The sequence below is a fragment of the Pezoporus occidentalis genome, unplaced genomic scaffold (assembly GCF_034315485.1).
Source record: "Pezoporus occidentalis ecotype Australia unplaced genomic scaffold, CSIRO_AGI_Poc_V1 ctg449, whole genome shotgun sequence".
Taxonomy (NCBI): domain Eukaryota; kingdom Metazoa; phylum Chordata; class Aves; order Psittaciformes; family Psittacidae; genus Pezoporus; species Pezoporus occidentalis.
The window spans coordinates 48,172-74,697 of record NW_026915779.1 but is presented as its reverse complement, the minus strand read 5'-3'; the positions used below and the strand labels follow the sequence as shown (position 1 = coordinate 74,697).

The following is a 26,526-nucleotide window of genomic DNA, read 5'->3' as shown; positions in this document are numbered from 1 at the left end:
ACTACATGTGAAATTGCACACATTATCAGTTTCTTTCCAGGTCTGTATGAATGGGAGTATCAGGAACAACAATGGAAAACATTTATAGATAACGTATAAACTGTTCTTGTGAAGGAACAACCTGTTACCATCATCACTAGACAGAAAATTGTAAGTCAATCAACCAAAATAAATGTAAAGCCCTAAAAGCTCTGAAGATCTTCCCACTAAATTATTGACAAGAATCTGCATAAAACTAGATGACTGCCTACTGAGACTGTAACATTTTGGGTCATTCTGTACAGATTGCCTAATAACCTGAAGTATACAGGTACTACAAATACAGTCTCTAGTAGAAAAAGAACCACCTTGGGAAGAAACAAAGTCAAGGTAGGAGAGGCACCACCGCTTGTAGCACTGCTTTCAAGATCCCAGAAATTAGTATTTGGCGTAAGAAACTTCTTAATCCGTTTTATCTAGCCCTTGTTTCCTCTTGCTCTTGCTATCAATAATGAAGCCACTGCTACAATCTGTTTATATCTAACTTGATGCCAAAACATCAACACCACCAAATGTGAATTGTAAGCTGCCTCCCCAAATGCTCTGCTCAGATCTGAAGACAGAAACATGTCACCAGTCACTTTATGTGAGGCATCTTCTGCCAACCTTCAAATTAGCAAGGTGACGAAGTCAAAAAGTTCATTCCAAACCAAGTAACCCTCCTTAATTCTGTTTGCTCTGAAGCTTCATGTATCCACACTCTACTGGGGTGATAAAATTAGTGATCTTGCCTCAAACTGTCTCCTTTCACTGCAAAGGAAGCACCTGGAGGAGGAAAAGTTTGAAACAGAATCTCTCTGGGCGTGTATTATTTCTGAAAAGAAGCAACTTACAGTTGCTTATATTTTATGCTTTTCTGAGGGAGTGAAGGCACTTGATATTCACTTGGGTCAAAATGATTTCCAAGCCTTACGAAAGACTTGAATCTGTAATACTTGGGTAGTGTCCCATCCACTGCAGTCCCAGTGACAGCATACATATTTCAACAAAATCAAATACATCTGTATATTTTTTAAAGACCATGGACTAAACATACAATAATTGTCTTAAAGGAAGGAGAACTGCATAACATGTAGAGACACTAAGCGCAAGCTTTTCTACTTGGAGCAAGGGACAGCAATAATGAACGAGGGTGTAGCTATAGCTGTTTTACCCTTTGACATGCCTGCCATCCAAGAATACAGTTCTGTTTGTGCAACTGGAAGCCCAACACATAGGCACAACCAACTTAATCACTGCAGACCTCCTTCAAAGAAATGCTAGCAAAACAGGTATCAGAAAATAAAGTATTATAAAAACATGTCTGTTCTCTTGCTGTATCTCTCAAAGGGTTATAGTTCCTCAGCTTTCACTTACTATCTTTCTATTTTTTTTATCTAAATTATTTTCTCTTTCCTACTTACACAAAGAAAAGGTGTCATTTTAATTTCTTGATGTTAAACAGCCAGAACAAAACTAAGGAGTTTTCTTCAAAGTCTTTGCTGTCTGTAACTATTTTGATGAGTAAAAGTTTAGGAAGCCAGAAAAGAAAGATATTTTAAATTAGCATAATTTTACAAATTGGACCTCTTACTTGTTAATCCATGGTCACTGCCTTCTTGATCTTCTAAGTCTCTATTTACAGATGCAACGTTCACATCATTAAAATGCAAATCTAAACCAGAACCTGTTAAACAAAACATTGTATCAATACATTATCCTTGAATTACCCATAAATCACGACGGCTGAAATGAGAAAAGTTTGACTATTTTTGTTAGTGCTTCCTTCATGGAACACTTTTGCATCTAGGTCATGGTCTTAAGCACACTACAGACACACAGTGAAGGATATCTGTGTTTATTAAAAGGGAAAACTCTCATATAGAAGCTATTACAGCTCTTTAAGTTGGTGAGATGAACAGAGAATAATGGAATAGATGGCTGTTTATCTGTTTTTTTAAGAAATCTGTGTCACCTGGTGTGCTTACACATACATCAACAGAGAAAGAGGAAAAACAAAATTTAGATACCTATTTTTAGGTACTATTTATTTTAGGTACATTTTATTACTATTGAATAATAGCAGGTATGAAACCTGCAGAAAGACTGCAAATGTCCCTTACAACAATTAGCCCTTGGGGTAACAGAGTTACATACCAGGGCATACAGATGTAAAGAATGTCACAATATTAAATGAAAATGTGCAATACTTTAAAACAAATTAACTAAAATTCAAATATCAATATTCCTTTTAGATTGAACAGTTAGACTGCCTTTCATAATGTCTTATGTCAGTCTAAGACTTCTCTGGCCAATGACAAAGTTCTAAACAGTATACTTCTTATTAGGTCCACTGCTTATAAAGCGTGAGAAGACGAGTTTTTTTCCCTTTCTCCTCTTAACTTCTTTTCTGTGCAGAAAGGGGTGTAATTAAGGAATTTATCCCTCTGTTCCTATACTTTATCTAATGTTGAACAACTCCACAATCAGGAAGACACAAGAGAAGTCTGCAGAAATACCGATTTTGCAGGCAGGAAAGAGAATATCCCAGTCATTGTGGTCAGTGATAGCGATCACCTTTATGAAGAATTTTTTTATGTTGAAAATCATTATTACAAACTGGCACAAAGCCTAAATGAAAAGGAACCAACAGAAATTAAAGACACACTGGCTTGTGTAAAAGTTTCAATAAGATCCAAAAGAGATCACTCAATCCCTTTGGAATTAGACTGATTCCTCTCTCATAGCCTAGTCCTAAACAATATGTGCTTTAAATGGCAGAAAATCTTTGGCAGAAGTACTATACAGTTGTAAAGGTTCTAAAAGTCTGAAATTCAAAGTACCATTTGGATCATTAATACATATATAGCACAGCGTGACAACATATAGGCGTTTTCTGATGTTGACTAGGCTATCTAGTGGACTCCACAGACTTGGAGCTCCAGATGATACATAAAGGGAATTAGTGACCTAGAAGCAGGATCCACAGAACAGTGCTCAGCAGAAAGCTGCCTAAGCTGTCCAGAACAAAATATGAGCCAAGAGATGAAGTTTACATACTACATAATGACACTCATGACAAAGATCCCTAAGAGTTAACATAGCTCTTTGTGAAGAGTTACTAATCTAGGTCTCAAAAGCAACACAACTTTATCAGTATGGAGCTGTGCCCTAACAATAATACTTATCTTCCAGCAGTACTGACAGAGCAGCTTAGTGTCCAGCAGTCAGAGGAAGGAAGTTCATCTCTACATCATCATTTTGGCCTGAAGGGATATACCCTAGGTTTTTAAAGTTTTCCAGCAATAACCTTCTCTAGGAGACAGGTGCCCAAGCCTGTCATTCTATAAAATACACTCAGGATGGGAGAGACGGCCTCCTTTTATTTGATGACATCAAGTGGCCACAAGCGCTGTGTGAAACCCAGCTTAAAAGTCCCTCTTCCGTATTGGGTTTTGGATCCCCACTGCTGCACTGTGCCTTCCCTACCTTTGCCTTATATAAGTAAGGGTCTTTCATCTGCAACACTGTAGCCTGTCTCTTTTGCCCTTTCACCCTACTGCACTGGTAGAGCCTTCCAGAGTCTCTGAGGCAGTATGTGTTTCCTTTCTTGTTCTCACGCTCACCATCTTGCTATGCTCACCATCTGGCGGCACCTACCAACCCTCAGAGCACTGCTATGGTAGGTTCTTAGGGGAAATGACTGCCGCTGGCGTGAGAATCACGCTTCTTTTCTCCTCTTCTCCTACTTCTGATTGTAACTTTTCATTCACATTAGAGGGACCCTACAACATCTCCGGACATCTCAATAACAAATTAGCACGCAACATCATCCACTGACCAAAGCGTGCTCCAATTAATACTACTAACATCAGAAGCAGAAAGAGCCCGTAAGGAATTTGGGACAGCCTTGGTGAAAAACTACAGTTAACACGGTTAGTATAGGAAAAGTATTATGTGGGAGAGAAGCAGCTGCTGCACTTAAGTGGATGCCCAAGAGATGACGTTCATCCAGCCTGCCTATCACTTCTATTTCCACCCAGCCACTAGGACAGTTTTCTCTTCCCCTTTCCTCTCTCACTCTTACGTTTCTTCGTTTGTTTAGAAATAATTTTCACCATTATGTGCCATCTGCTATGCCACCCACTAATAAATCTTCCCACATGTGAACTTGTCTCAACTTCCTCCATGCAAAAAAACCATACACCTGTGAGAGCACACATTGCAGGATGTTTTGGGAGAGATCCCTCTCACTTCCAGTGAAGCTGTTCCACTTTCTTTCAAAAAATTCAAAATTCTCTCAATCATGAAAAGAGAGGCTTTAGAATCCCATCATTAGCACCATCATTACCTTTAAACAGGGAAACAGGAAAACAAACCGGGGTTCTTCCCAAGGTCTTGCAATTCCCCACACCACTCATATGTTAATATTTGAAGTTATTTGTGATGTCTGACTCAGTATGTTGCTAGCAGGAATAAACCACGAGGCTGACATAAATCATGCTGCTCAAATAGCAGATCAAATCTAAGCCTGCACCCTACTAATCATTAACCTGTCATGCTCTTCTCATGAGGCCTTAACTCGCTCTGCCACACCTGTCCTCCCCTACCACAAAAAGGATGGACTTGTCTCCTTAGTGTTTATTATCTGGATTTTCAAAGCTTAATTTCTGTTACCTTCTGGTTCTCTCAGATTTCACATCACATGGTGGAAAGTCAGTGGAGTGCAGGGAAAGAACACAGACAACATCTTAAGATAACAACATATATGGGAAGCAAATGGAGAAACACTAATTTTCCTTGAATGGCAAGTTTCCCAGACAGGCAAAATCCCCACACTTGAGTATGCAACAGAAAGCAACAGAAGCAACCAAAACATTCCCAAGGGGAGGTCTACCCAGAAACCTAACACAGACAACAGGGTGGAGTATCAGATGATGGCAGATGTCCCGCTTTCTCCCTACTATCAATGGAGTAATTTCCCTTCACTACTGCCCATTCCTTATTTATTCCTCTTCAAATCTGTCTCCTTTGACACTCTTCTTATCCAATGTCTCTGTTCTCTTAAAAAATATTTTCATTGATATTTTCTGTTTGTTTTGGTTTTGTCTGGTTTTTGGGTGTGGGGTTTTGTTTGTTTGTTGCTTTTTGTTTGGGTGGGGGTTTTTAATTTAAGTTTTCAAGAGGATTTCAAATACCCTGCAGCTCTTATGTTCTCTGACTATATTTCTTTCTTTTTCACTAGAACAAAATCAGGCAACTCAACCAATCTCCCTGAGAGGAGAAGACTGCAACAATGTTCCTTCTACTCCATCATTCCTCAGCTTTGAACATACTGTCCAAGCCTCTATGCTAAATACTAGTTCTGTCTGATGGGTCTGACTTGCACCCTTTTCTGCCCCAGCTCTGGGGGACTATTATTCAGGGAGCAGACAGAGAGGGCTTGTAACTCCCCAGGAGATCAAGATAAAGGGCCCCAGAAAGGGCTATAGACCCCACTGCCTGACAAAGCTTCTTTAGGCCTTGCTAATATAACTCTCCTGACTTTTCCCTAATCCTTCTCCAAACCCATTCATTGCTTTTCCCCATAATCACCAAGCCCCTTCCCTTGTTGCAGCTCATTTTCTATTCCTTTTTTGTGACTTTCTACAAGAACACTATAAATGTATTTTCTGCACGACAATAATGTCTTAATTTTCTGCTCTGTTCAGATTACATGCAACACTATTCTCAATGCCATCCCATATATCCATGTAACAGAACTCTGGAAAAATAATTTATATATATATATATGAAATTCTTTTAATGAAAAAAAAACTAATCTACACAGTTACCATAAAGTATACTAACTTATACATACATGAGGTGTGTTTTATGATACATATTCTGTTAACACAGTATACTGAAAGCTGAGGTATAAAGTCATCAACAGAGAGCAGAGGCATATTCTATCTCGAATCAAGAGTCTCTTATGTGCAATAATATAATCACACTAGGATATGTGAAACATAGCATATCACTGTTTTAATGATTCTGCAACACTTGTTTAGTGTATCACAATTTTTAAATTATACTGAATTAGCACCACATCCAGTATACAGAAATTAGACCATGGTTCTTACTGTATGAGTAACTTCTTACAGTCAATTAGCTTTTGATTATTTCAGAAGCAATGTTTATCTTGACAAAAATGTGATTTCATTCCATATCTTAAAATAACTGTCAGCCAATTAAATTATATTATTTGCATACAATAAAAACTAAAATTCTGGTCATTCTAATTCTGAAATTAGAGTCAAAATTTTTTTTTTGTCTAAAACAAGATCATTGAACAAACATTTAAGGAAAGCAAGCTATACACATGTGAGACTGCAGAAAAAGATCCATCATTTAATATTCTGCATAATTTCTTTCCTAAAAAAATTAAGAGTGAATGCCTAACTTACCATGCTGAAGTGCTGACTCACTGTCTGCAGTCTCCTGGTTGCTGCTACACATCAATTTAAACACAGAAAGCTTAAAGTACACCAGCTAATCACAGCAACTCCCTGATCACATGACTTATATCACAGAATGTGAAATAGTGCATTTTTCAAATCACAACATTCCCTGCCACAGCCCCCTGAATAAATCACATTTAGTGCAAAAGTGCCACAAATTTCAATGAGTTTGTGGGTAACACTAAATTAAGGGAAGCAGCTGATAACACTTGATGGCAAGACTGCCCCTCAGAGGGATCTCAGAAGGTTGGAGAACTAGGCTGACAGAAAGCTCCTGAAGTTCAACAAAGGCAAATACAATAATGCTGCACCTGGGACAGAATAATCCCTTGCAACAGTACAGGCTGATCAGAAAACAGCACTGCAGAAAAAAATCTAGGAATTCTGATGAACATGTTCAGCATATTCCACAGCAATAAAAGCTAATGGTGTATTTGCCTGCATTAGCAAAAGTATAGCCAGCAGATTGGGGGAAGTGGTTATTCCTCTCTATCCAGCATCTGTGAGACCATAGCAGGAATTCCATGAGTAGTTTTGCAGTTCCCAGCGTCTAATTATTATTGAAATATTTATTGCCTTTACCATTTTCCACACAAACAGCCTAGCTGGTTGGAGGCACAGGAAAAGCTTCAGGCCAGTAATAGAAATTTTGGGACTATTTCCCAGAATCTGTCTTTTGCACCCAGAAAGGAAGAGCTCCTCCTTCTTGTGTCCTGTCAGATCTGGTCCACATAGTGTGAACAAAAGATTTTGTCCCTGAACATACAAATAACCAGAATGAAGAATATGCAGTCAGCCATACCGCAAGAACATGGCAAGATTTGTAACTGCACGTGCTATTTTAACATTAAGAAAAGTCAAATCTCATCAGCCCACCAACAGAAGTTGAAGAGACAGTACTTCCAGCAACAGGAGGTGCATTATGAAAGTCTGACACATTTTTTTTATCACTGGCTAACACAAAGATTAAAATTCCAATTTACATGTCCTATTCACTCATTCCTATGCTCACAGTGGAGACTTGGTGAAAAATAACTTGGGGTTCAAGTATTTACATTAAATTTCAGATATTGCCATATAATGTCATATGTAATAATATGTTCTTTACCAGTAAGTTCTTTGAATCTAAACTGAAACAAGAAGAACTTGAATAATGCAACTAAATATTACAATCAGAGATTAGATGTTAAGACTTACCAACAACTGGTTCAACTGTGTTACTGCCAGAATAGAATGGGAGAGCTTTGGCAGTAATAGAAGGGACAGCTATAGGAGATGAACAATCTGATCCAACACTGGAGGCCAGACTAGAAGTTACATGTGAAGCAAGTGGGTTAATGGCTGAAAAAACACTGAGATGGTTCTGTTAAAAAGAAACAAACAGTATATGTAATCACACAAAACCACACTTTTACACATATGTATGTACAAACTTATAAAATAAATAATGCATTTTTAAAAGAACCACCCTCTGAATTAATACATTAGGATAATTTCACTTATCATTTATCAGCAAATGCGCTTCTCCAATGTGGCTGGACATCACTACCATACAATGGAATTCTGCTTTCAGAAAAAATGTATCTAAATGCTAGCAAATAAGCTCATAATTATATAATAACATAATTAGTCAGCTGAAGTATGATGCTCTTTTTCAAAGGGAAAATATCAAATATCTTAGGAATCGTACCATTTCATTATGCATTCACACACAAATTATATTCTATATTGGAGTTTTGGTCTCTAAATTTTCTCATTTAATCTAAATGCAGTTGGTGCATAAACTGATCTTTGGTTTAGACAACCAAGAAACATGACTGCACTGCACACATACATCACAGTAGATAATGACCTATACCTGTGCTACTTCTTTCTAGCGGTAGAAAGTCATGCAGAAACACTTTTTAGGGCAAATCACAAAAAATGTGAAGAGTTTCCAAGGCTGCCACTCTCCCTGATTTATAGATGTGTAAAGGAAAAGACCCAATGTATACTTTTAAACTGGTTCACGTGCTTTCACTGTTCCATACAGAAGTCACAGGATCCACCTTTATCTTGTGCTTTTTCTCCTTATTTATTCAGCACCACTCCTCCTGCTTTTTAAATGTAACACACATTTTAATCCTCCACTTCAGTTTATACACTCCTGTATGACTGCATGAATGGCAAACGGTAGAACTTCTGTTCTCATTTATCCTGATCACTGTCATTAGCAAAGCAGCAGGGTTCTTGTTCTAGCAGTGCAAAGATGGCAGAGTTTTAAGCTCCTTTGCACATATAGAATCACCTCTAACACTTAGTGTTAGACTCATCACAGGTCAAAACTATGCTCTCTTCCCTGTCACTAACTGTTTCTGAGCTCAAAAATGACCAGAGGGATGGAACACCTCTTCTGTGAAGAATGGCTGAGAGAGTTGGGGTTGTTTACCCTGGAGGAAAACTCCAGGGACACCTTATTGGGGCCTTTCAGTTGCTACAAGGGGCCTGCAAGAAAGATGCGGAAAGACTTCTTAGCAGGGCCTGTTGTGACAGGACAAGGGGTGATGGTTTTAAACTAAAAGAGGCAAAATTCAGACTGGATGTAAGGAAAACATTCTTTACAGTGAGGGTGGTAAAATACTAGCACAGTTTGCCCAGAGAGGCAGTGGATGTACCATTCCTGGAGATATGTCAGGCCAGGCTGGATGTGGTTCTGGGCAACCTGATCTAAAGAAAGATGCCCCAGCTCACTGCAGGGGGGTTGGACTAGATGAGCTTTGAAGGTTTCTTCCAACCCAAACTATTCTGTGATTCTATTATTCTGTGATCTGACAGTTGAACAACTGTATCATCATCTTCCTTTTGGCCTTCCTTAAACTTTATCAATCCATCCTCAAATCACATTAATCAAGAATTTCACTGTGAAAAACTATGCCACAGAATTGCTAGAATCAAAAGCATCCCCAAATTGCCTCATAATCTTCTCACCCCTCTTACTCCCTGCAGTACCCAACCACTGTACATTTCCACAGAATCTACAGCTTGCTGTCCAAGACCATGTTCAGACAGCATTAACTGCATTAACTCCAAGGAGGGAGACCTCACAAGCTATCTGGGCAGCCTGTTCCAATGGTCAGTGTTTCATGAACAGTAAAAACTATTTTTATACGCTTAGACAGAACCTCCTGTGTTTCAGTTTGTGCCCAGTGACTCTTGTGCTGACACTGGGCACAAATTTTACTTAGACTATGTTGTAAAGTGCCACATAACTTTCATAGTGCTTTAATAAATCATTAGAAAGGAAAAATATTTACAGCATTTAGCTTTTGGCAATACCTGCTTGTTGTTTTGTTCATTTGATTTCTGCCGATTCTCAGCTGGGAAGCTTCGATGCTTTGCCTGGAAGAACAATAATCGCTGTAATATATGAACTTAATGAGTCATTGCTGTAAAATATATTACTAGTTTATGAAGGGTCAGGGACATCTCTGTAATGACATCTTCAACAGGCTGACTTAATTTCCCTCACTGCACTCCCATATGGATAACTAAATTTTAATGATCATAGAGTAAATCTACATGGAAAAGGAACAGCAGTTGCGGTTGCTCCACTTAGATGCATAATTGAGCCCATGCAAGTTATTTCTGGTCCAAAAATTGAGCAGCCATGTTAGCATTATGTTAGCATGCTGAGCAGCCATGTTAGCATATGCCACATGTTACTGCTGTGACAGAAGTAACATGTCCCATATGCTCACCAACTGAGGAATACTTCTCCAAGAGGCTGGAGGGATAGAAGCCCGAGATTACCAAGTTTGAGTGGAACTCCCTAGATTTTCCCATAAAGTGATTAGTAATAAATACAAATAAAATAAAATAAAAAAAATCAAAGTGCAAATTTTCTTTGAACACCATTCTATGAATGAAAGGTAACTCATGAAAAACGTGAGACACACTTAAATAAAACAATTCTAAGCAATTTCTCTTTGCCCACTGTGTTCCTGCAGAGCAGGATCCAAGGATCTCTTTATTTTCAGACCAGTAATTTTCAGTGACTTCCTAAAACTGCTGTAAACTCTGCAAGGTGCTCTCTTCTCCCTCGGAAAAGACAATTCTTTTTGCTGCCTTTAAGCAGCCTTGTTGTGTCAATTCTTTCTTTCCTTTTGGAGAAGCGGTCTTGTAGTGAAAGCTCCCAAGCAGTAACAGCTCTCCTCCCTCTTTATATGCCCACCATTTTAGAAACTATTTTTTCAGTTGCAAAGTCCATCACTAGGCAACTTCAATGTGGACACTAAAAGGCAAGTACATGACATTTCTGTTGCTGAGACACATTCTTTGGAGCAGTATATTACTCACTAAAACCAGCAAAATAGATCTCCACCAACGGTTACATTCTTTCGCAATTATTGCTGTCTCACGTTCAGAAAGCAGTCAGTTGACACTGCAACTGCCTTGCTTCCACAAAATCTGATCAATGACCATTTGATCCCTACATATAGGGAAACTGAAATTTTCCTGTCACAATGACCAGCTCTCTAACTTATAGCCTGTCTGAACATGTACATGTAAGAAAGCAAACCTAGCTGCACAACTTTAGAGTAATGATCTTGCCATTACCTACAACTTAACATTTGAAAAGAAAAAAACCCAACACTTTCCTTCCTTTAATATTCTCCATCTTTTGCTTCTGCACTTCTCTGTGCATCTCACATTATAAAAATCAATTCTGACAAATCACAGGTTTGCAAGAAGGCTGAACAGCTTGGCTGTAGCTTATTTAAATGTGTTTTTTGAGGTCCTTTTTTGAACAGGTCCCTTCTGACAATTCAGAAATGTAAACAGTATTATAACAGAGTGAGAAAAAATCAGATTTAACAGGTAAATCCCAGGCTTTCAGCTTTTTCCTCACAGGCCAACAGAGCTGTTTCATTTCCCTGAAAAATACCAGTCTTCCCTTCTCCCAGCTGTCTCTAGCATTGCCCATTTTCTCCCCAGTCCCCAACTAAAGGACTGTAACTGCTCATCAACTGCAATTTCAACCATTCTCCTCTCATTGCTAATGCTACAGATCTCTCTCTCTTCAAGAGGCTTGTTACATTTTACCACCTATGTCTGTCTGGAAAATTAACTTGTCCAAGGAGAGAGGCAGCTGCAGGTGGGAGAAGAAACAGATTGCAATTAAATCAAAGAACTCATAAATAGTACCAACATAGTACCAATAAATATTGGAACTCATAAATAGTACCAACAGCCAGAAATTAATGTATCTTTTCACCATCCATTTTCAACAATAATTAAAACTGAATCTTACCAAGCCTAGCTACAATTTCCCCACCACCACTGTTACCTTCTTTTGTTCTGGGCAATACAAGCTTAAAGTGACAGCTGTAAGATTTCTGCAAAGTTACAATTTATTGCATGTCTTCTGAGCTGGAGTGACTGTATGAGTGTTCTTGGCCTGTGACAACTGTAATTTGATGCAGTTTAGCTCACTAAAGATGATTGTTCAAACTCTGCGTTCTAAATGATCAAAAATCAGTGCTGATACACAAGGCAGACAACCTTTCCCGCAAAATCTAATTTAAGACATTTGTACACTGATGTGTATGTATTATTCACATACCTGATCTTCTCTTTCAAAGCCTGGTGCTTTTGGATAGCTAGATGTCGGTGAAGAAACACCTGATGTGCTAGACTCAGAACACAAAATGCCATTTGCTAATGATCTCTGTCTACAAAGAGGTCCAAGGGGAGATAAAGAACTACTGCTACCAGAACTTGATGTTACAGCTGGACTTGAAGAACAGGAAATCTGTAGAAGACAGAAAACAGTGTCTAATACACTCTAGGATATTTTTCTTTTATTTACAGCTATAGTCTTCCTCTGTAACACAATCTGTTGAATTTATAAAGTCATTTCAGTCTTATGTCAATACAACACTAACTTTGTTTATTTGTATGTATTTTTGGTATTAGCTTAAAAAGTAGCAGATGGCAAAAGTAACATGGAGCTTTTGGAAGTGCACAGACTTCAAATGGAGGTGCATTTGTACACACCAGAATATAGCCTTGTTTGGTTCTAAGCACAAAATCAATCATAGACAGAGATTACTTAATGGATATTAATTTACAATAAAGGAATACTTGCTTTCTGACAACCCTGATTTCCACTCATTCATATATTTCTTAATTTACAGTTTAATGCAAGCATTATACAACATTTCACTCTTGTAAAAGAACTCGTATGGATCAAGCCAAGCAGCTCAAAAAGAATAAAACACGTAGAATCTTGGCAAACAGCATCTCAATGCTTTTTTTTTTTTTTAATCTCAAAAGCCTGTTTTGCGAGATTTTAGACATTACTGATTTTATAATTTTTAGTTCTGATGTATATTTCCCATAGAGTTTCAAACTTCTAAAGTAGAAAACATAAGCTAAAGGTACAATCTTTAAGTAGCTCTGGATATTTTTTTTGCTAAAAGTACAATTCTGATCAACCTGGAATTTATGAACTCAGGTGCCAGCATTCTATGATAATATGTTTGACTGGAACTGGGGGCATTGCTTGTTATCTTTTAGTAAACATCTTTACAGTAAACTCTTCCATTTTCTTAAACTAGATTCATAAGTAGACTCACAAAGGCAGTATGGAAACAGTGGCATCCCACATTTATGCCTAACAGTCCAATGGTGAGAACCCTCAGTAATGATACACATTTCAATACCTTCTATGCTTGTTTCTGAACAGAAACTGCCAGCTCTCAAGGAACTGAACTAGTCAATACAGTAACAGAATGAACTTCTGCCAAAGTGGTTTTGGTTTGTTTAAATACAAAATACACACGGAACCAGAGAGACTACATAGTAAGTATACAGTTTACTGTTGAACCTTAGGGTTAACCCTAACCCTTAATTTTATTCTATGCTCCAGAGAATGTGAAAATAAGTTAAAGCAAATCAGGATTTTAACAGGAACCACCTCTCTCCCCAGAATCATATAACCTCAAAATGTCCTTTCTGCGCAGCAGGAATTTCACATTCAAATTCCTGTAAATCAGGAAGGGGACCCACATGAACCTAGATGAGGTCTTAACTCTGGAAAGAAAAACAAAACACCTCCAATGACTATAAGCCCTATACTTGGTGAAGATTATTACCTATGCAGTCACTCCTATCACTACAGAAAATCTCCAGTCACGAACCTTATGTATGTGGAGTTCTGTAATTAGATTGCTTCTGAAGTCCAAAGACAGTTTCTCTATACGAGTCTGAAATGTACATATACCTTGAGAGCTGACAGAAATAGAAGAATGGGCACCACAGCCAAAATCATTAAATTGCTAGCCAAGGTGTACTCAACTTCTGAAGTCAAAGGCTGAAGAATTAATGCTTTGACCACAAGCTTGTTACGACATGCAATGTTTCTCTTTCTGTTACCATTTACTCTGAATCCAAAACTGAGGATTGCCCAACGTATGGCAATGCTAAGTTTCCACATTTTTCAGTTCTAAAATACTGAAATCCTTACTTTATCCTAGAGAGAAAAAGAAAATAAAAGGACACGGAAAAAAAACAAAACACCAACCAAAACCAAAACAAAGAAAAAAAAAAACCAACCATCAAGTGAAATAAATTTGTTGTTGTTGCTTTCCTCAATAAATACATGCTAAGGTATTCAGTTCCATATCAAAAGATTTTGAAAACTTTTTATGAATAACATAGTTACATCTTGTAAATACACTTAAAACCATAGTTCTGGTAGCATACAGCTGCTTAATGCAGCAGATAAATATGTAAGTGAAAATGACTAGGCAGCAAAGGCAGACTAACACCTGAAGTAAGATACTAATTTTGACAAACTACTGACTCAGTTTAATGATGAGGTCCCTAATCTGCACAGAATGTTTCTCAGATGTCCATTATTTCAGCTAGGCATGAAACAGAGATTATTTTCCTGACACAGGAAGATATTCATCATGGTTGCTCCCCTACAATGCGACCTAATAAAAATCAGGGGGAGAGGGAGGAAGGAAGATAGCCAGTATGGATTACTTTTCCTGGAGGGCAACCTGCGGACAACAGAGCCATAAGTGGGGAACAATGCCCTTGCTCACCCAGAAGCATTGGTCTCAAGGTACAGAGTTACTGGTCAAGATCAGATGGTATCAGGCACATAGACCATTATATAGGACCAAAATGTGGTCCCTCTCTGGAAGGAAATGGGAAGGAAACAGGAGACATGATTACCTGGGCTATGGAGAAGGCTGAATTTTTTTTGCATCACTCTTCACTGGCAAGAGCTCCAGCCACACCACCCAAGAAGAAGGTAAAGGCAGAGACATAATCCAAAACAGTCTGTGGGAGAGTGAAGAACTGCCTGCTGTAGTTGAAGATCAGGTTCAAGAACATCTAAGAAAACTGAAGGTGCACAAGTCCATGCAACCTGACAAGATGCATCCACGGGTTCAGATGAAGCTGCCAAGCTCCCATTATGCATGATGTCTGAGAAGTCGTGGCAGTCTGGTAAAGTTCCTTCTGACTGCAAAAGGGAAAACATAACCCACATTTTCAAAAAGAGGAAAAAGGAAGGCCCAGGGAACTACAGGCCAGTCAGTCTCACCTCGGTGCCCAGCAAGATCATGGAGCAGACCCTCCTGGAAACAGTGCTAAGGCACATAGAAACTAAGGAGGTGACTGGAGGCAGCCAATATAGCCTCACTAAGGGCAAATCATGCCTGACAAATTTGGTGGCTTTTGATGATGGGGCTATGGCATTAGTGGATAATGGGAGAACGACTTACATCATCTACCTGGACTTGCACAATGCATCTGACACTGTCCCAGACAACACCCTTGTCTCTAAACTGGGGAGGCATGGATTTGATGGATGGACGACTCGGTGGGCAAGGAATTGGCTGGATGGCCGCACGCAAAGACTTGCAGTCAATGGCTCAATGTCCAAGTAGAAACCAGTGACAAGTGGTGTCCCTCAGGGGTCAATATTGAGACCAGCACTCTTTAACATCTTTGTGGGCGACATGGACGGTGGTATTGAGTGTACTCTCAGCAAGTCTGCTGATGAGACCAAGCTGTGTGGTGCAGTTGGCAAGCTGGAGGGAAGGGATGGGATGCAGGCTGGAAAGGTGAGCCCGTGTGAACCTCATGAAGGTCAGCAAGGCCATGTGCAAGGTCCTGCACCTGGGCTGGGGCAATCCCAGGCACAAATACAGGCTGGGCAGAGACTGGATAGAGCAGTCCTGAGAAGGACTTGGGGATGATGGTTAACAGAAAGCTCAACATGACCTGGCATGGTGCGCTTGTAGCCCAGAACCCCTCTTTGTGTGCTGGGCTGCATCCCCAGAGCATGAGCAACAGGTCGAGGGAAGAGATTCTCCCCCTCTATTGTACTCAGGGGAGACCCCACCTGGAGTACTGTCTCCAGCTCTGGGGCCCCAACTTTAGAAGGACACAAAGCTGTTGGAGCGAGTCCAGAAGAGGCCATGAGGATGATCGGAGGGCTGGAGCAGCTCTGCTCTGGAGCCAGGCTGAGAGAGCTGGGCTAGTTCAGCCTGGAGAAGAGAAGACTCCTTCAGGGGAGACCTTAGAGCAGTTCCCAGTGCCTAAAGAGGCTACAAGAAACCTGGAGAGGGGCTTTTTACAACCACATGTTTTGATAGGACAAAGGGTAACTGCTTTAACCTGAAAGTGGGTAGATTTACATTAAATATACAGGAGAAATTCTTCACTACGAGTGGTGAGGCAGTGGCACAGGCTGCCCAGAGAAGCTGTGGCTGCCCCATCCCTGGCAATGTTCAAGGCCAGGCTGAACGGGCCTTGGAGGTGTCCCTGCCCATGGCAGGAAGCTGGAACTGGACGATCTTTAAGGCCCCTTGTAATACAAACCAATCTGGGATTCTATGAAAATGAGTGCAATGGGAAGAAGGGAAACTGTCGATGATTAATTTTTAATCAGTGCTGAAGAATTTACATTTTGGTATCCGTGTTGGCATGAACAGCAATGTTCTCAGCACTACTGACGCTACAAAAATCTATTGCCAATTGTTAGTCTCAATTTAGGATTTTTTTTTTTTTTTGGGGGGGGCTTTTTTTTATTTATTAAGCACAAACAGAAGCTAGAATCCAGAGTTGCCTCAACTCTAGAGGAAGCCTTCAGTAGCATCTTTGTAAACTGATCTACAAGTGTAAGTGAAGACTTGTATCTTTTTATTTCCAGAGTGTGGGATAGGGGCCTGAGAGATTTTAGTACTCTTCAGGAATGCATCCCTCCTAAAAATGGAAATCTGCTCTGTTGTGCAGTCAAAGACATAAGCACAGGAGGGACACAGTTCAATCTCTAAGGATTCAGAGTCTACTCTAATGGAAGACAAGTACTTGGTGACATTCCTTACTTTATAAGCTTACCTTAACAAGGGTTACACCCTCATAATGCATAAAGAAATAATTTATCACTATTCATCCCTGCAGCTAAATTGCTTAGTAAAAGAGCATGTAGAACAAGTGATATATTCTTTCCCTTTGTTCTTGTCTGCTCTATGCCTTTGCTTACAGCTGAGCTTCTACAAAGAAAATGAGAAAACATATATCTATAAAATTAGTTGCATTTCCTATGAAAATAGAAGCTTCTTGAGTTCCTTGATTTGCATTATATCTTGTAGCTTTAAATGTACTGTTATGTTGCCTGCATTTGAGAGGGGTGGAGGAGAAGATGACAGGAAGTGGAAACGTGTTTTTAATTAAGCTGTGAAACTAATTTTGGTCTCAAGTGACTTATGTCCTTCCTACATCCCTCACTGTCTCAGTCCAATAGACAGTCCAATTGACAGTCCAAATGACAGTCCAATTGACAAGGCAATTTAAGATGAAGACATAAGAATACAGTATAGGTAAGATAACAAGGTATATATTTAAAACAGTTGCACAGCCTCCCTTCACTATCAACCTGAATCATATGGAATCTTAATGGACTCATTCTTCCAATAACATTTATAGACGGGCGAACAGATACTATCACAATCTACAAATGGGGACCTAAGCCACTTGCTCAAAGAGGAATATTATGATTGTGCAAAGAACTGAGTTTAAGTGTCTCAAATACTACACGATCCTTTTCCTCTAGAAGCAAATGAAACAGTAGGATACTCCCCCAACATACTATAACAGGATATGTGAAAGAAGTTTTGGAAGATAAGTAGAGTTTGTTTTGAAGACACAAAGGAAGAGAGGCATGGAAAGTCCAATTTCATCATGATAAAAACCTCTAAAATTAACTTTACTCAGGGCCAGTGTCTGACAGTGATGAGAATGAGGATGAAGGAGGGGACAGAAAAGCAAACAGCTTACTGGAACAGAGAGAAAAACACGAACTATGAATGTAACTGAGTTGCTGGGATATGGAAAATGGAGGAGGGAGGAAAACAGACTGACTACTTAAATAATAAAATTAAGCCGTTTACGGCAGATGGAAAAGGTTAAAGCAAGCAAGCAACAAAATGCAAGCATTAAACATGGAAAAACAGAAGACCAACCTGCTAATGATTGAATATTGAATAAAAATAAAAAATAAAAAAAAAGTAGTGCATCAACCAATGCTGCAGGTATGCAGTCAATTTAAGTAGTCAGCTGAAAGAACAACAGAACATTTTGCCAGACATCAGAAAAAAAGGTGGCCACTTGCAATAAAACTTTAAGTAGAAAGTGCAAGAAGGAGGTAGGGTCAACTTTTCCATTTTCACACTTGAACAGTAGCACAGGCAGAGACTCACTGAGAATGGAATGGAAAATGTAGACAATGTTCGTCAGACTCGTAATGACTAACAGAAAAATATACGCATATCGAAGAAGAGTCCCTACGTCTGGAAGGAGTAGGTAGTATTTTCAGCTGTACCTAAATCATTCATGAAAGGCTGAGAAGCTTCTGTGAGAAGAAATGCTTTTATGGGTCTCTCCTGAAAGGTCCAGAACCTTAGCAACAACAAAATTAGCTTCCTGAATAAGAAGGTAGACCCTGTCTCAGAACCTTTCATATAAAGAAGCAGACTTCTGCACTGAGAACCTAAGATAAAAGGTAGGCATATTAGTATCTTTATTCTCAATCTACAGGACAGCAATATGAAGCTACATAAAGAAAGCCAGGAGTTTCTGGACTATTTACTGGCAATTCCTTTTAAATGTTCTTTTAAATACGTCCTTTTATCTGGTTTCTAACCAAACAGCATCGACTGACAGTGCTGGAAAGCTAGAAGTGAAAATTCTGGGAATAAATGTGTATTTACTTATGACTCTGCACCAAGGTAAGAAAGGTAAGAAAAACACAGGTCAGGAGAGAACAAGAGAGATGTCACTATATATTTTTAATATATATTATATATATATATATATATTATTTTGGAACAATCAGAAAACCTAACAAAACAATCTATTCCAACAAATACTAGAAAGAAAACAATGAAATCTCTGCAATGTATCTTTCTCCTTTCTCTCCCTCACCCATAGCTGATAAAATTTGCTACTATAAATATACATTTATCACCCTTGTAATTAAACTCTCTACTACCAAACACACTACATGTACTGCACCACTGAAAGATGCTTTAAGCATAAAGCATGTTAACGCAGGTTATCAATTCATTTCTAATGTTAACAAATTAGGGCAGAGAAGAGGGCTGGGATCAGTCAAGATCTTCCATGAATAAAACCTGTCCTTCAGAAAAAAAAGACATATGCAAATTAAGCTGTCCTGTAGTTGTATATTTGATTAACAATGATGTTCCTCACATTCAAAATATTGCATCTAAAGACAAGAAACAACAAGAGAAAACACAAATAATACATAGTCAAATCTGGTGCCAGGCATACATTCCAGTTAGGCGTACACTACCAGTTAAATATTATTGCCTGATATTTACTATAGCTGTGTTTTTCTTCTCTTTTGCTGAAGTACAAAGAAATAAAAAACAGATGTTTAGGAAGTAAAATAAACATTGTATATTGGCACAGTGATTATCAGTAACTTTTCCAGAATTATTTACACTTACATTTCCAGACTGCCCACTGCTATTTGTAATGCTGTTTGTGGAGTTAAGACTGCTGCTCCATTCATTTGCAATTCCTACGCTGTCTGCTGAAAACAGGTGAGCGCCTGGCTTTGATTGACAACCAGTTTGCAGTATGACTACATTCATGGTGTCCTCTGTTGAAGGAATCCCCAACAAATTACACACAGATTTGATACTTAGCTGTGTGAATTAAACAATTACATACCTACTACCAACAAAGCACCTGTCACATGGAAACATAAATCACACACAAGAAATCCTTCTCTCTTTTTTTTTAATATAAGCATAAAAGGCAAGGTAAGAATATATAACAAGTATATAATACACCATTACGTATTTGTGGCTACTAACAAATGTGATACTCTTATTTTCTTGTTCCATCAAACTGGTGGGACATTGATTGAAATCAATATATTTAAAGTATTCTAGATTTTGTTTTGTTTTCCAGAATCTGTCACACCAGGGTTTAAGGACAACATTTGTTAGAACTCCTGACAAGAAAGGTAACATCATAACTGCAGGGATCTTCGTTTTCTTTTCCCAGACTAGAATCAACTGACTTAATCACAAAACAATTGGAAGAGGACATGGGACTTGTACAATTTAACTTAAAAAGGAATAAAAATCTTTGAGAAAGTTCATTAGTAACTTACATGTAAATGGTGATCAATGATTTGTTAATTTTCATACCAGAAAATTCAGCTCAAGGTGACTGAACAGTTACTCTGCAACTCCCCAAAGGCTACTTTGTTAAACCATTACACATCTTGGATATTTGATTCTCTAAATCTGCAATATACTAAGGAGATTTAGACTTCTAGTTTTATAGGCAAATGATGAGTTAACAAAAAAGTTTAGTTTAGTAAGCAATTGTTGTTACTAACATTCCTCACCTCATAATCCATGCACACAAGACATCAAAGTAACGAAGTCAGAACTGAAAGCAAAAATCTCTTAATAAATTCTATAGGTATAGCAAGATTTTTTTCATCTCTAGCCACATCTGCGTATCTAATGGGTAATGATAAACTACAGTTAAAAATCAAATTTAAATATTTGTCTCTACTAGAAACAGTAAGTAGGTCTGACAGAGTGCATGAAAGTACAAGTCACAGTAAGAAACAGCATGAGTATGAGATACATAGATGCCTCTCTTTAGTGGAAGATTGTTTCTAATGATGCAGATTTTTTCTACCTGGTATTTTATTCATCACAACTCTGCAACCTTCTGACTACACAGTTCAATGTTTTACCAAATATTTCCTCTATTGTATAAATTACAAAAATGTGGAAGTGGCTCACAAAAGAAAAAGGAAAAAGCTCCACTGAGTACTACTCTGCACACAAGTCCACCCACATCCCCCCACCCCCAAAAAGGAAAAAAACAACCAGAGGGTTTACAAAGATGATGTCACTAGAGTCGTGCTGTTCCTCCTGCAGAACGGGAGTGCAAATAACAATTGGGAAGACAAGAACAGATGTGCTGGATTTTTGTAGTTTACCTGACTTCCACTATGTATCACCTTACTGCAGAGCTGCTTTGCCAGAGCAGCCACCTTATGTCCAGTCAACCCTCACAGTCACAGGAAAAGCCCTATCTGATTCATGATCTCTCCTACATCTTCCATTAGCATTTTTTCCCTGACACAACCACACATCTGTCCAACATTCTGTAAATGAGTGCAAGTAGTCATACCACGCCAAAAGGGTAGCATAAGACTGCTTTCCAAACATTTCAAAGAGAAATGGTCTCTCCTTTCTCTTTCCAAGGTATCTAGGGAGAATAACATTATTAATTCTTGCTATTCTGCTTATTGATAGTTAAGTCAGACAGACACATTAAATTCAGAATATACGCTTCTATATCATTGTAATTTCTTCCAGGAATGTACATCATGGTTTGTGGCCAGCTGCACAAAAGTAACAAATTCTACAGCATACGCTTCCCCCAGTCTAGCCATATTTTCTCAAAGACCTACAGCTCTTGTAGGAGGTTGCAACTGACAGAAAAGCAAGTGTCTCGTGTGGTGGCCTATCTCATGGTGATCCCTGAAGCTCATGGAGGTTAGCACGGTTCTCAAAAAGAGTTTCAACTATCTAATGCTAATACAGCAGTGCTTCAGGGATAATGTATCAGTAGCCTATATAGGAATAGGGTTGTATGCTTTATGAGATACAACTTTTTCAGCTATACAGGCTCCTTAGAGTTTGCACTAACAAGGCTTGGGTATTATGCATACAAGAGTTACCACAGTCAGAAGTGTTTTCATTATTGCAGTCTTGGTACCAATAGGAGAGAACAGTCTTGGATGAACAACCTGAAGGCAAATGCATTCAGTAACAGAAGCTGTTACAGAGGAGATCAAAGAGTTTCCAAACTCTTGCCAGCAGAGTTTCGGTCTGCCCATGTTTCTGTTTCAAAAAAAAATAATCTGTTCTTTAAGATGCCAGTTGTAGTCAGGCAGGCAGTGCACAAATGACTGCCAGATTGCTGTTCATTGCTTTAAGAGAATCTGTTATTGAAGTGTCCCCATATACCCTGGTTACCCTCTGTTTTGCAAAGGGAGATATGTCAGATCCCACCACCTCTCTACTTTTCAGGATTAGGTGCCCTCCCTCCTGTCATCACAAGGTGTCTTTGGGACTACAGTTGGACCTAGGATTTCAGCCAGAGGGGGGGGAAAATCAAGAGGTGACATTTACAGGATAATGCTGCCTGCAGCCAGGGCCTGAAGGGAAAAGCAGTCTTCGAGGAAGAAGGGGGGTGGGGGTGGAAATGGTCAGCTGGTTCTGAGGAAATAACTGAGAGAACACTAGGAATGCAATTACAGAATATGTGTGCTCCCGCACATTATTTCACACAGAACAATAAAAATTGCTGGGATACATGTATGAATGGTGGGAAATATTCCTCTATCCATTCCACATAGGCAGGGCTTCAATGAAGTTAGGTGGAGAACACATGTAATTTGTGATTCAAAGAGATCCATGAACCATTTCATACTGATAATAAGATCTACAACTCTGAAACCATTTTCTCCCCTTCCCTAATACAGAAATCATTTTATTCTACTAACAGAGCAGACAGAATATCAGAGCTGCTAAACTAAGCCTAAAGTTGCTGCCAATAGCAGAAAGGCACTCTTGCTGATACTAAACAAACATCTAACTTCTGATGAACTATTCAGACTACCAGAGACAGGGGGAGGGTACTGCTGCAAGATTTCAAGTTCCTTTGTTGAGATTCCCTGCTTATATAGTCTTCATTCAAGATGATGAAAGCCAGAGTTCCAGAGCATGCTGGCTGAGCATGTCTCAAGTCTCTTCTGATGGACATAAAATTCCAACACAACTACGTGCAGAAAATTAAGCTGCTGCTTCTCAATTTGCACTGCTAACATGTTTAAAGTCTCAGGAATTCTCTCAAAGTTCTGAAGATTTTTAAAGAGTACAAGAATTTACCCAGGTAACTATAGACCAGTCAGCCTCACCTCCATCCCTGGGAAGTGATGGAACACCTTATCCTTGGTGCCACTTTAAGGCATATCAAGCATAAGAGGGTTATGAGGGGCAGTCAACATGGCTTCACCAAGGGGAAGTCATGCTTGACCAATCTCATAGCCTTTTATGAGGAAATAACACGGTGGATGGATGATGGCAGAGCGGTGGATGTGGTCTACCTTGACTTCAGCAAAGCATTTGACACAGTCTCCCACAGCATCCTCACAGCTAAATTGAGGAAGTGTGCTCTGGATGATCAGGTAGTGAGGTGGACTGTGAACTGGCTGAAGGAGAGAAGCCAGAGAGTTGTAGTCTATGGGGCGGAGTCTAGTTGGAGGCCTGTAACTAGTGGAGTGCCTCAAGGGTCAGTACTGGGACCAGTATTATTTAATATATTCATCAACGATTTAGATGAGGGAATTGAGTGTACTATCAGCAAGTTTGCTGATGACACTAAGCTGGGAGGAGTGGCTGACACGCCAGAAGGCTGTGCTGCCATCCAGCAAGACCTGGACAGGCTGGAGAGTTGGGCAGGGAATAACTTGATGAAATATAACAAGGGAAAGCGTAGAGTCCTGCATCTGGGCAGGAACAACCCCAGGTTCCAGTATAGGTTGGGGAATGACCTGTTAGAGAGCAGTGTAGGGGAGAGGGACCTGGGGGTCCTAGTGGATGACAGGATGACCATGAGCCAACACTGTGCCCTTGTGGCCAAGAAGGCCAATGGCATCCTGGGGTGTATTAGAAGGGTGGTGGTTAGTAGGTCGAGAGAGGTCCTCCTTCCCCTCTACTCTGCCCTGGTGAGACCCCATCTGGAATATTGTGTCCAGTTCTGGGCCCCTCAGTTCAAGAAGGACAGGGACCTGCTGGAGTGAGTCCAGCGCAGGGCAACTAAGATGATTAAGGGAGTGGAACATCTCCATTATGAGGAAAGACTGAGGGAGCTGGGTCTCTATAGTTTGGAGGAGACTGAGGGGTGACCTTATTAGTGTCTATAAATATATAAAGGGGGAGTGTCACGAGGATGGAGCCAGGCTCTACTCAGTGGCAAACAATGATAGGACAAGGGGTAATGGGTACAAACTGGAACACAAGAGGTTCCACTTAAACTTGAGAAGAAAATTCTTCTCAGTGAGGGTGACAGAACACTGGAACAGGCTGCCCAGGGAGGCTGTGGAGTCTCCTTCTCTGGAGACATTCAAAACCCGCCTGGACACATTCCTGTGTAACCTTATCTAGGTGTTCCTGCTCCGGCAGGGGGATTGGACTAGATGATCTTTTGAGGTCCCTTCCAATCTCTAGCATACTGTGATACTGTGAATTCATCCTACAGAGTGGAAGAAAGAATGGGCAGGGGTAAAACATTATCAACAGATTAGAAAGATACCCCTTAGGAAGAATAAGATCAGCAAATTGTTAAGTTTGCACTTTCCTTCAGCCCTCTATCATTTGGCCTGAGCAAGGCCTAACTTTTCCTTAGAGATGTAAATCTTGTTTATTGTCAATAAGAGCTTCATTTGAGAATGATTCAAGCATCAACTGGACTGTTAAAAGATACTAATGATCAAGACACACAGAAGTAGATCATGATGGGGATCTCAAAAGAACTCCAGTCTCCATGAGCTCTGCTGAGTTTATTCTAAACAGTCTTCATGCTGGACAGGCAAGAGGGGAGGCAGCATTCACTATGCTCTAAGAAAGGAAACAAGAAAACACTCCCACAGGAGATTTTCATCGTGTCACAATTATACCATGCTGCACATATGCAGTATATTTGTTTAAATCATACTCTTTCAGCCGTTTCAGAAAAGTAAAACTTGTATCAGATAAAGAGAAAAGTAGACTTAGCGCCATAAATCACCTCTGTAAGAAAATGTGCATTTTCAGACTTCCTGAGTCAAAGACATACTTGCCAAAACTGGCAAACAGTGAAGGACTTGATCTAGGAGACAGCCTCAACAGCATGAAAATAAAGGCAGCAAGGTACTTTTGATGTGAAGAAGCAGTTTATAAAGACTTCATTGCCATAATGGTTTGAAAGCTTGTTAGGTCTTAGAGTAATGGGCTTCTTGAAATAAATACAGGAGGTTACTTATCCTTCTTCTTCTTTGAGGAACAAAACCTAACAAAAGTAAAATGGATCATACCACAGAAATTAAAAGACAAGGTCACCATACCACACACTCTCAGAAACAAGAGCTGTGGGCAGCAAGAATGATTCTGTTCATTGAAAGTCTTTTAGGTACGCATGTGACATAGTAAGAGGTTGTAGAGAACATCACATTTGCTTAGACAGGTTAGACAGAGAGAGGAGACTGACACTATTTATCATTAGAGAATCCTTAGATAAATACTATTGCAGACATTTGGAGCTTTCAAATCCCTCTTTCCAGGTCTAGAAGCAGAAAGCAAAAAGTAAGATAGGAGCAGACTATTTTTTTATGGATTACATAATCAAGCAAAAGCTTCAGAATTTAAAAAAAAAAAATATTATCACTTATAAAAACCAGTTACACAGAAATGCTTCAAATTCTACCTTGCATCACAGCTGAGAAGAAGGCATGAATAGCTGCTGCAGCCAACTGCACATTTCACATTTTGGAATACAGGAAGAATGGAGGGGTAGCCTAAGTTGATACTACTATTAGAAAGAATCTGATGATGCATACCCAGAATTAACATGGGCAGATCATACCAAAGAACTGACTGCTTTCTTGAAGAAAAATGGTTCCTCTTCCCTTTTTCTATATATAAGTTTGAGTGCAGTGAAGATGAAAGTGGGCTATGGAGGAGAGTACAGCGGAAAATTTTCTGTGTTCTTTTCCAGTTTAGTTAAGGCCCTACTGCAAATACTCTTACCTGAGAAATTTACTGTAGGTTTCAACAGGACAGCTAATATATTTTAAAAAGTCAAGTATGTGTGTAGAAAATTGCCAAATCAAGCTCAAAAAGTTGCATGGACAAGATGCATTTGTAAAGAAAAGCTATACAAATTTTTCTGCTATACAAATTTGATGCAAATGCAGCCAGCTCCCACAGCAATGTATGGTATTAGAAAATATGGACTAAATTTCTAAAAGCAAGTGACATCAAATCCATGTAGAGATTACAATTAATGATGTTAAGTTGCTTCTGTTATTGATGTTTCAAAATTATGGTTCACTTTTATGAACACTGATACAAAATAACAGTTCTCTTACTTACTGTCAACATGTGCAAATGCACAAAATGGACCACGTGGGCAGTAACCTTTTTGGCGCATGTCATTGCACTTTGTAGACTTATATATCTAAACAAAACAGAACGGCGATTAACCTAAACGTGTATGTTACATAATGACAAAATTGCTAGAAAATTATAAAACCTTTAAATGAAAAATTTTGAATATTTACTAACAACATGTATCACAGTTTCCTTAGAAAATTCAGTTCTCATAATTTTTAAAAAATCAA

At 39.2% G+C, this 26,526-nt stretch overlaps 1 protein-coding gene across 10 annotated transcripts in view; it reads right to left on the bottom strand.

The window, feature by feature from the left end:
- Positions 1-26,526, bottom strand: part of UNKL (unk like zinc finger) — a 54,391-nt gene that overhangs the window by 8,971 nt on the left and 18,894 nt on the right. For 5 of the 10 annotated variants that reach the window (XM_062635064.1, XM_062635067.1, XM_062635065.1 and 2 more), the window contains 6 exons: positions 26,279-26,363; positions 19,553-19,707; positions 12,121-12,309; positions 9,834-9,896; positions 7,716-7,881; positions 1,613-1,705 (listed from right to left, as the gene is read on the bottom strand). In XM_062635064.1, coding sequence (XP_062491048.1) covers positions 1,613-1,705; positions 7,716-7,881; positions 9,834-9,896; positions 12,121-12,309; positions 19,553-19,707; positions 26,279-26,363 — 751 coding nt within the window. Of the gene's footprint in view, positions 1-1,612; positions 1,706-6,464; positions 7,572-7,715; positions 7,882-9,833; positions 9,897-12,120; positions 12,310-19,552; positions 19,708-26,278; positions 26,364-26,526 lie in introns of those variants that run through there. The other 5 variants (XM_062635066.1, XM_062635071.1, XM_062635072.1 and 2 more) reach the window with 5 other exon arrangements.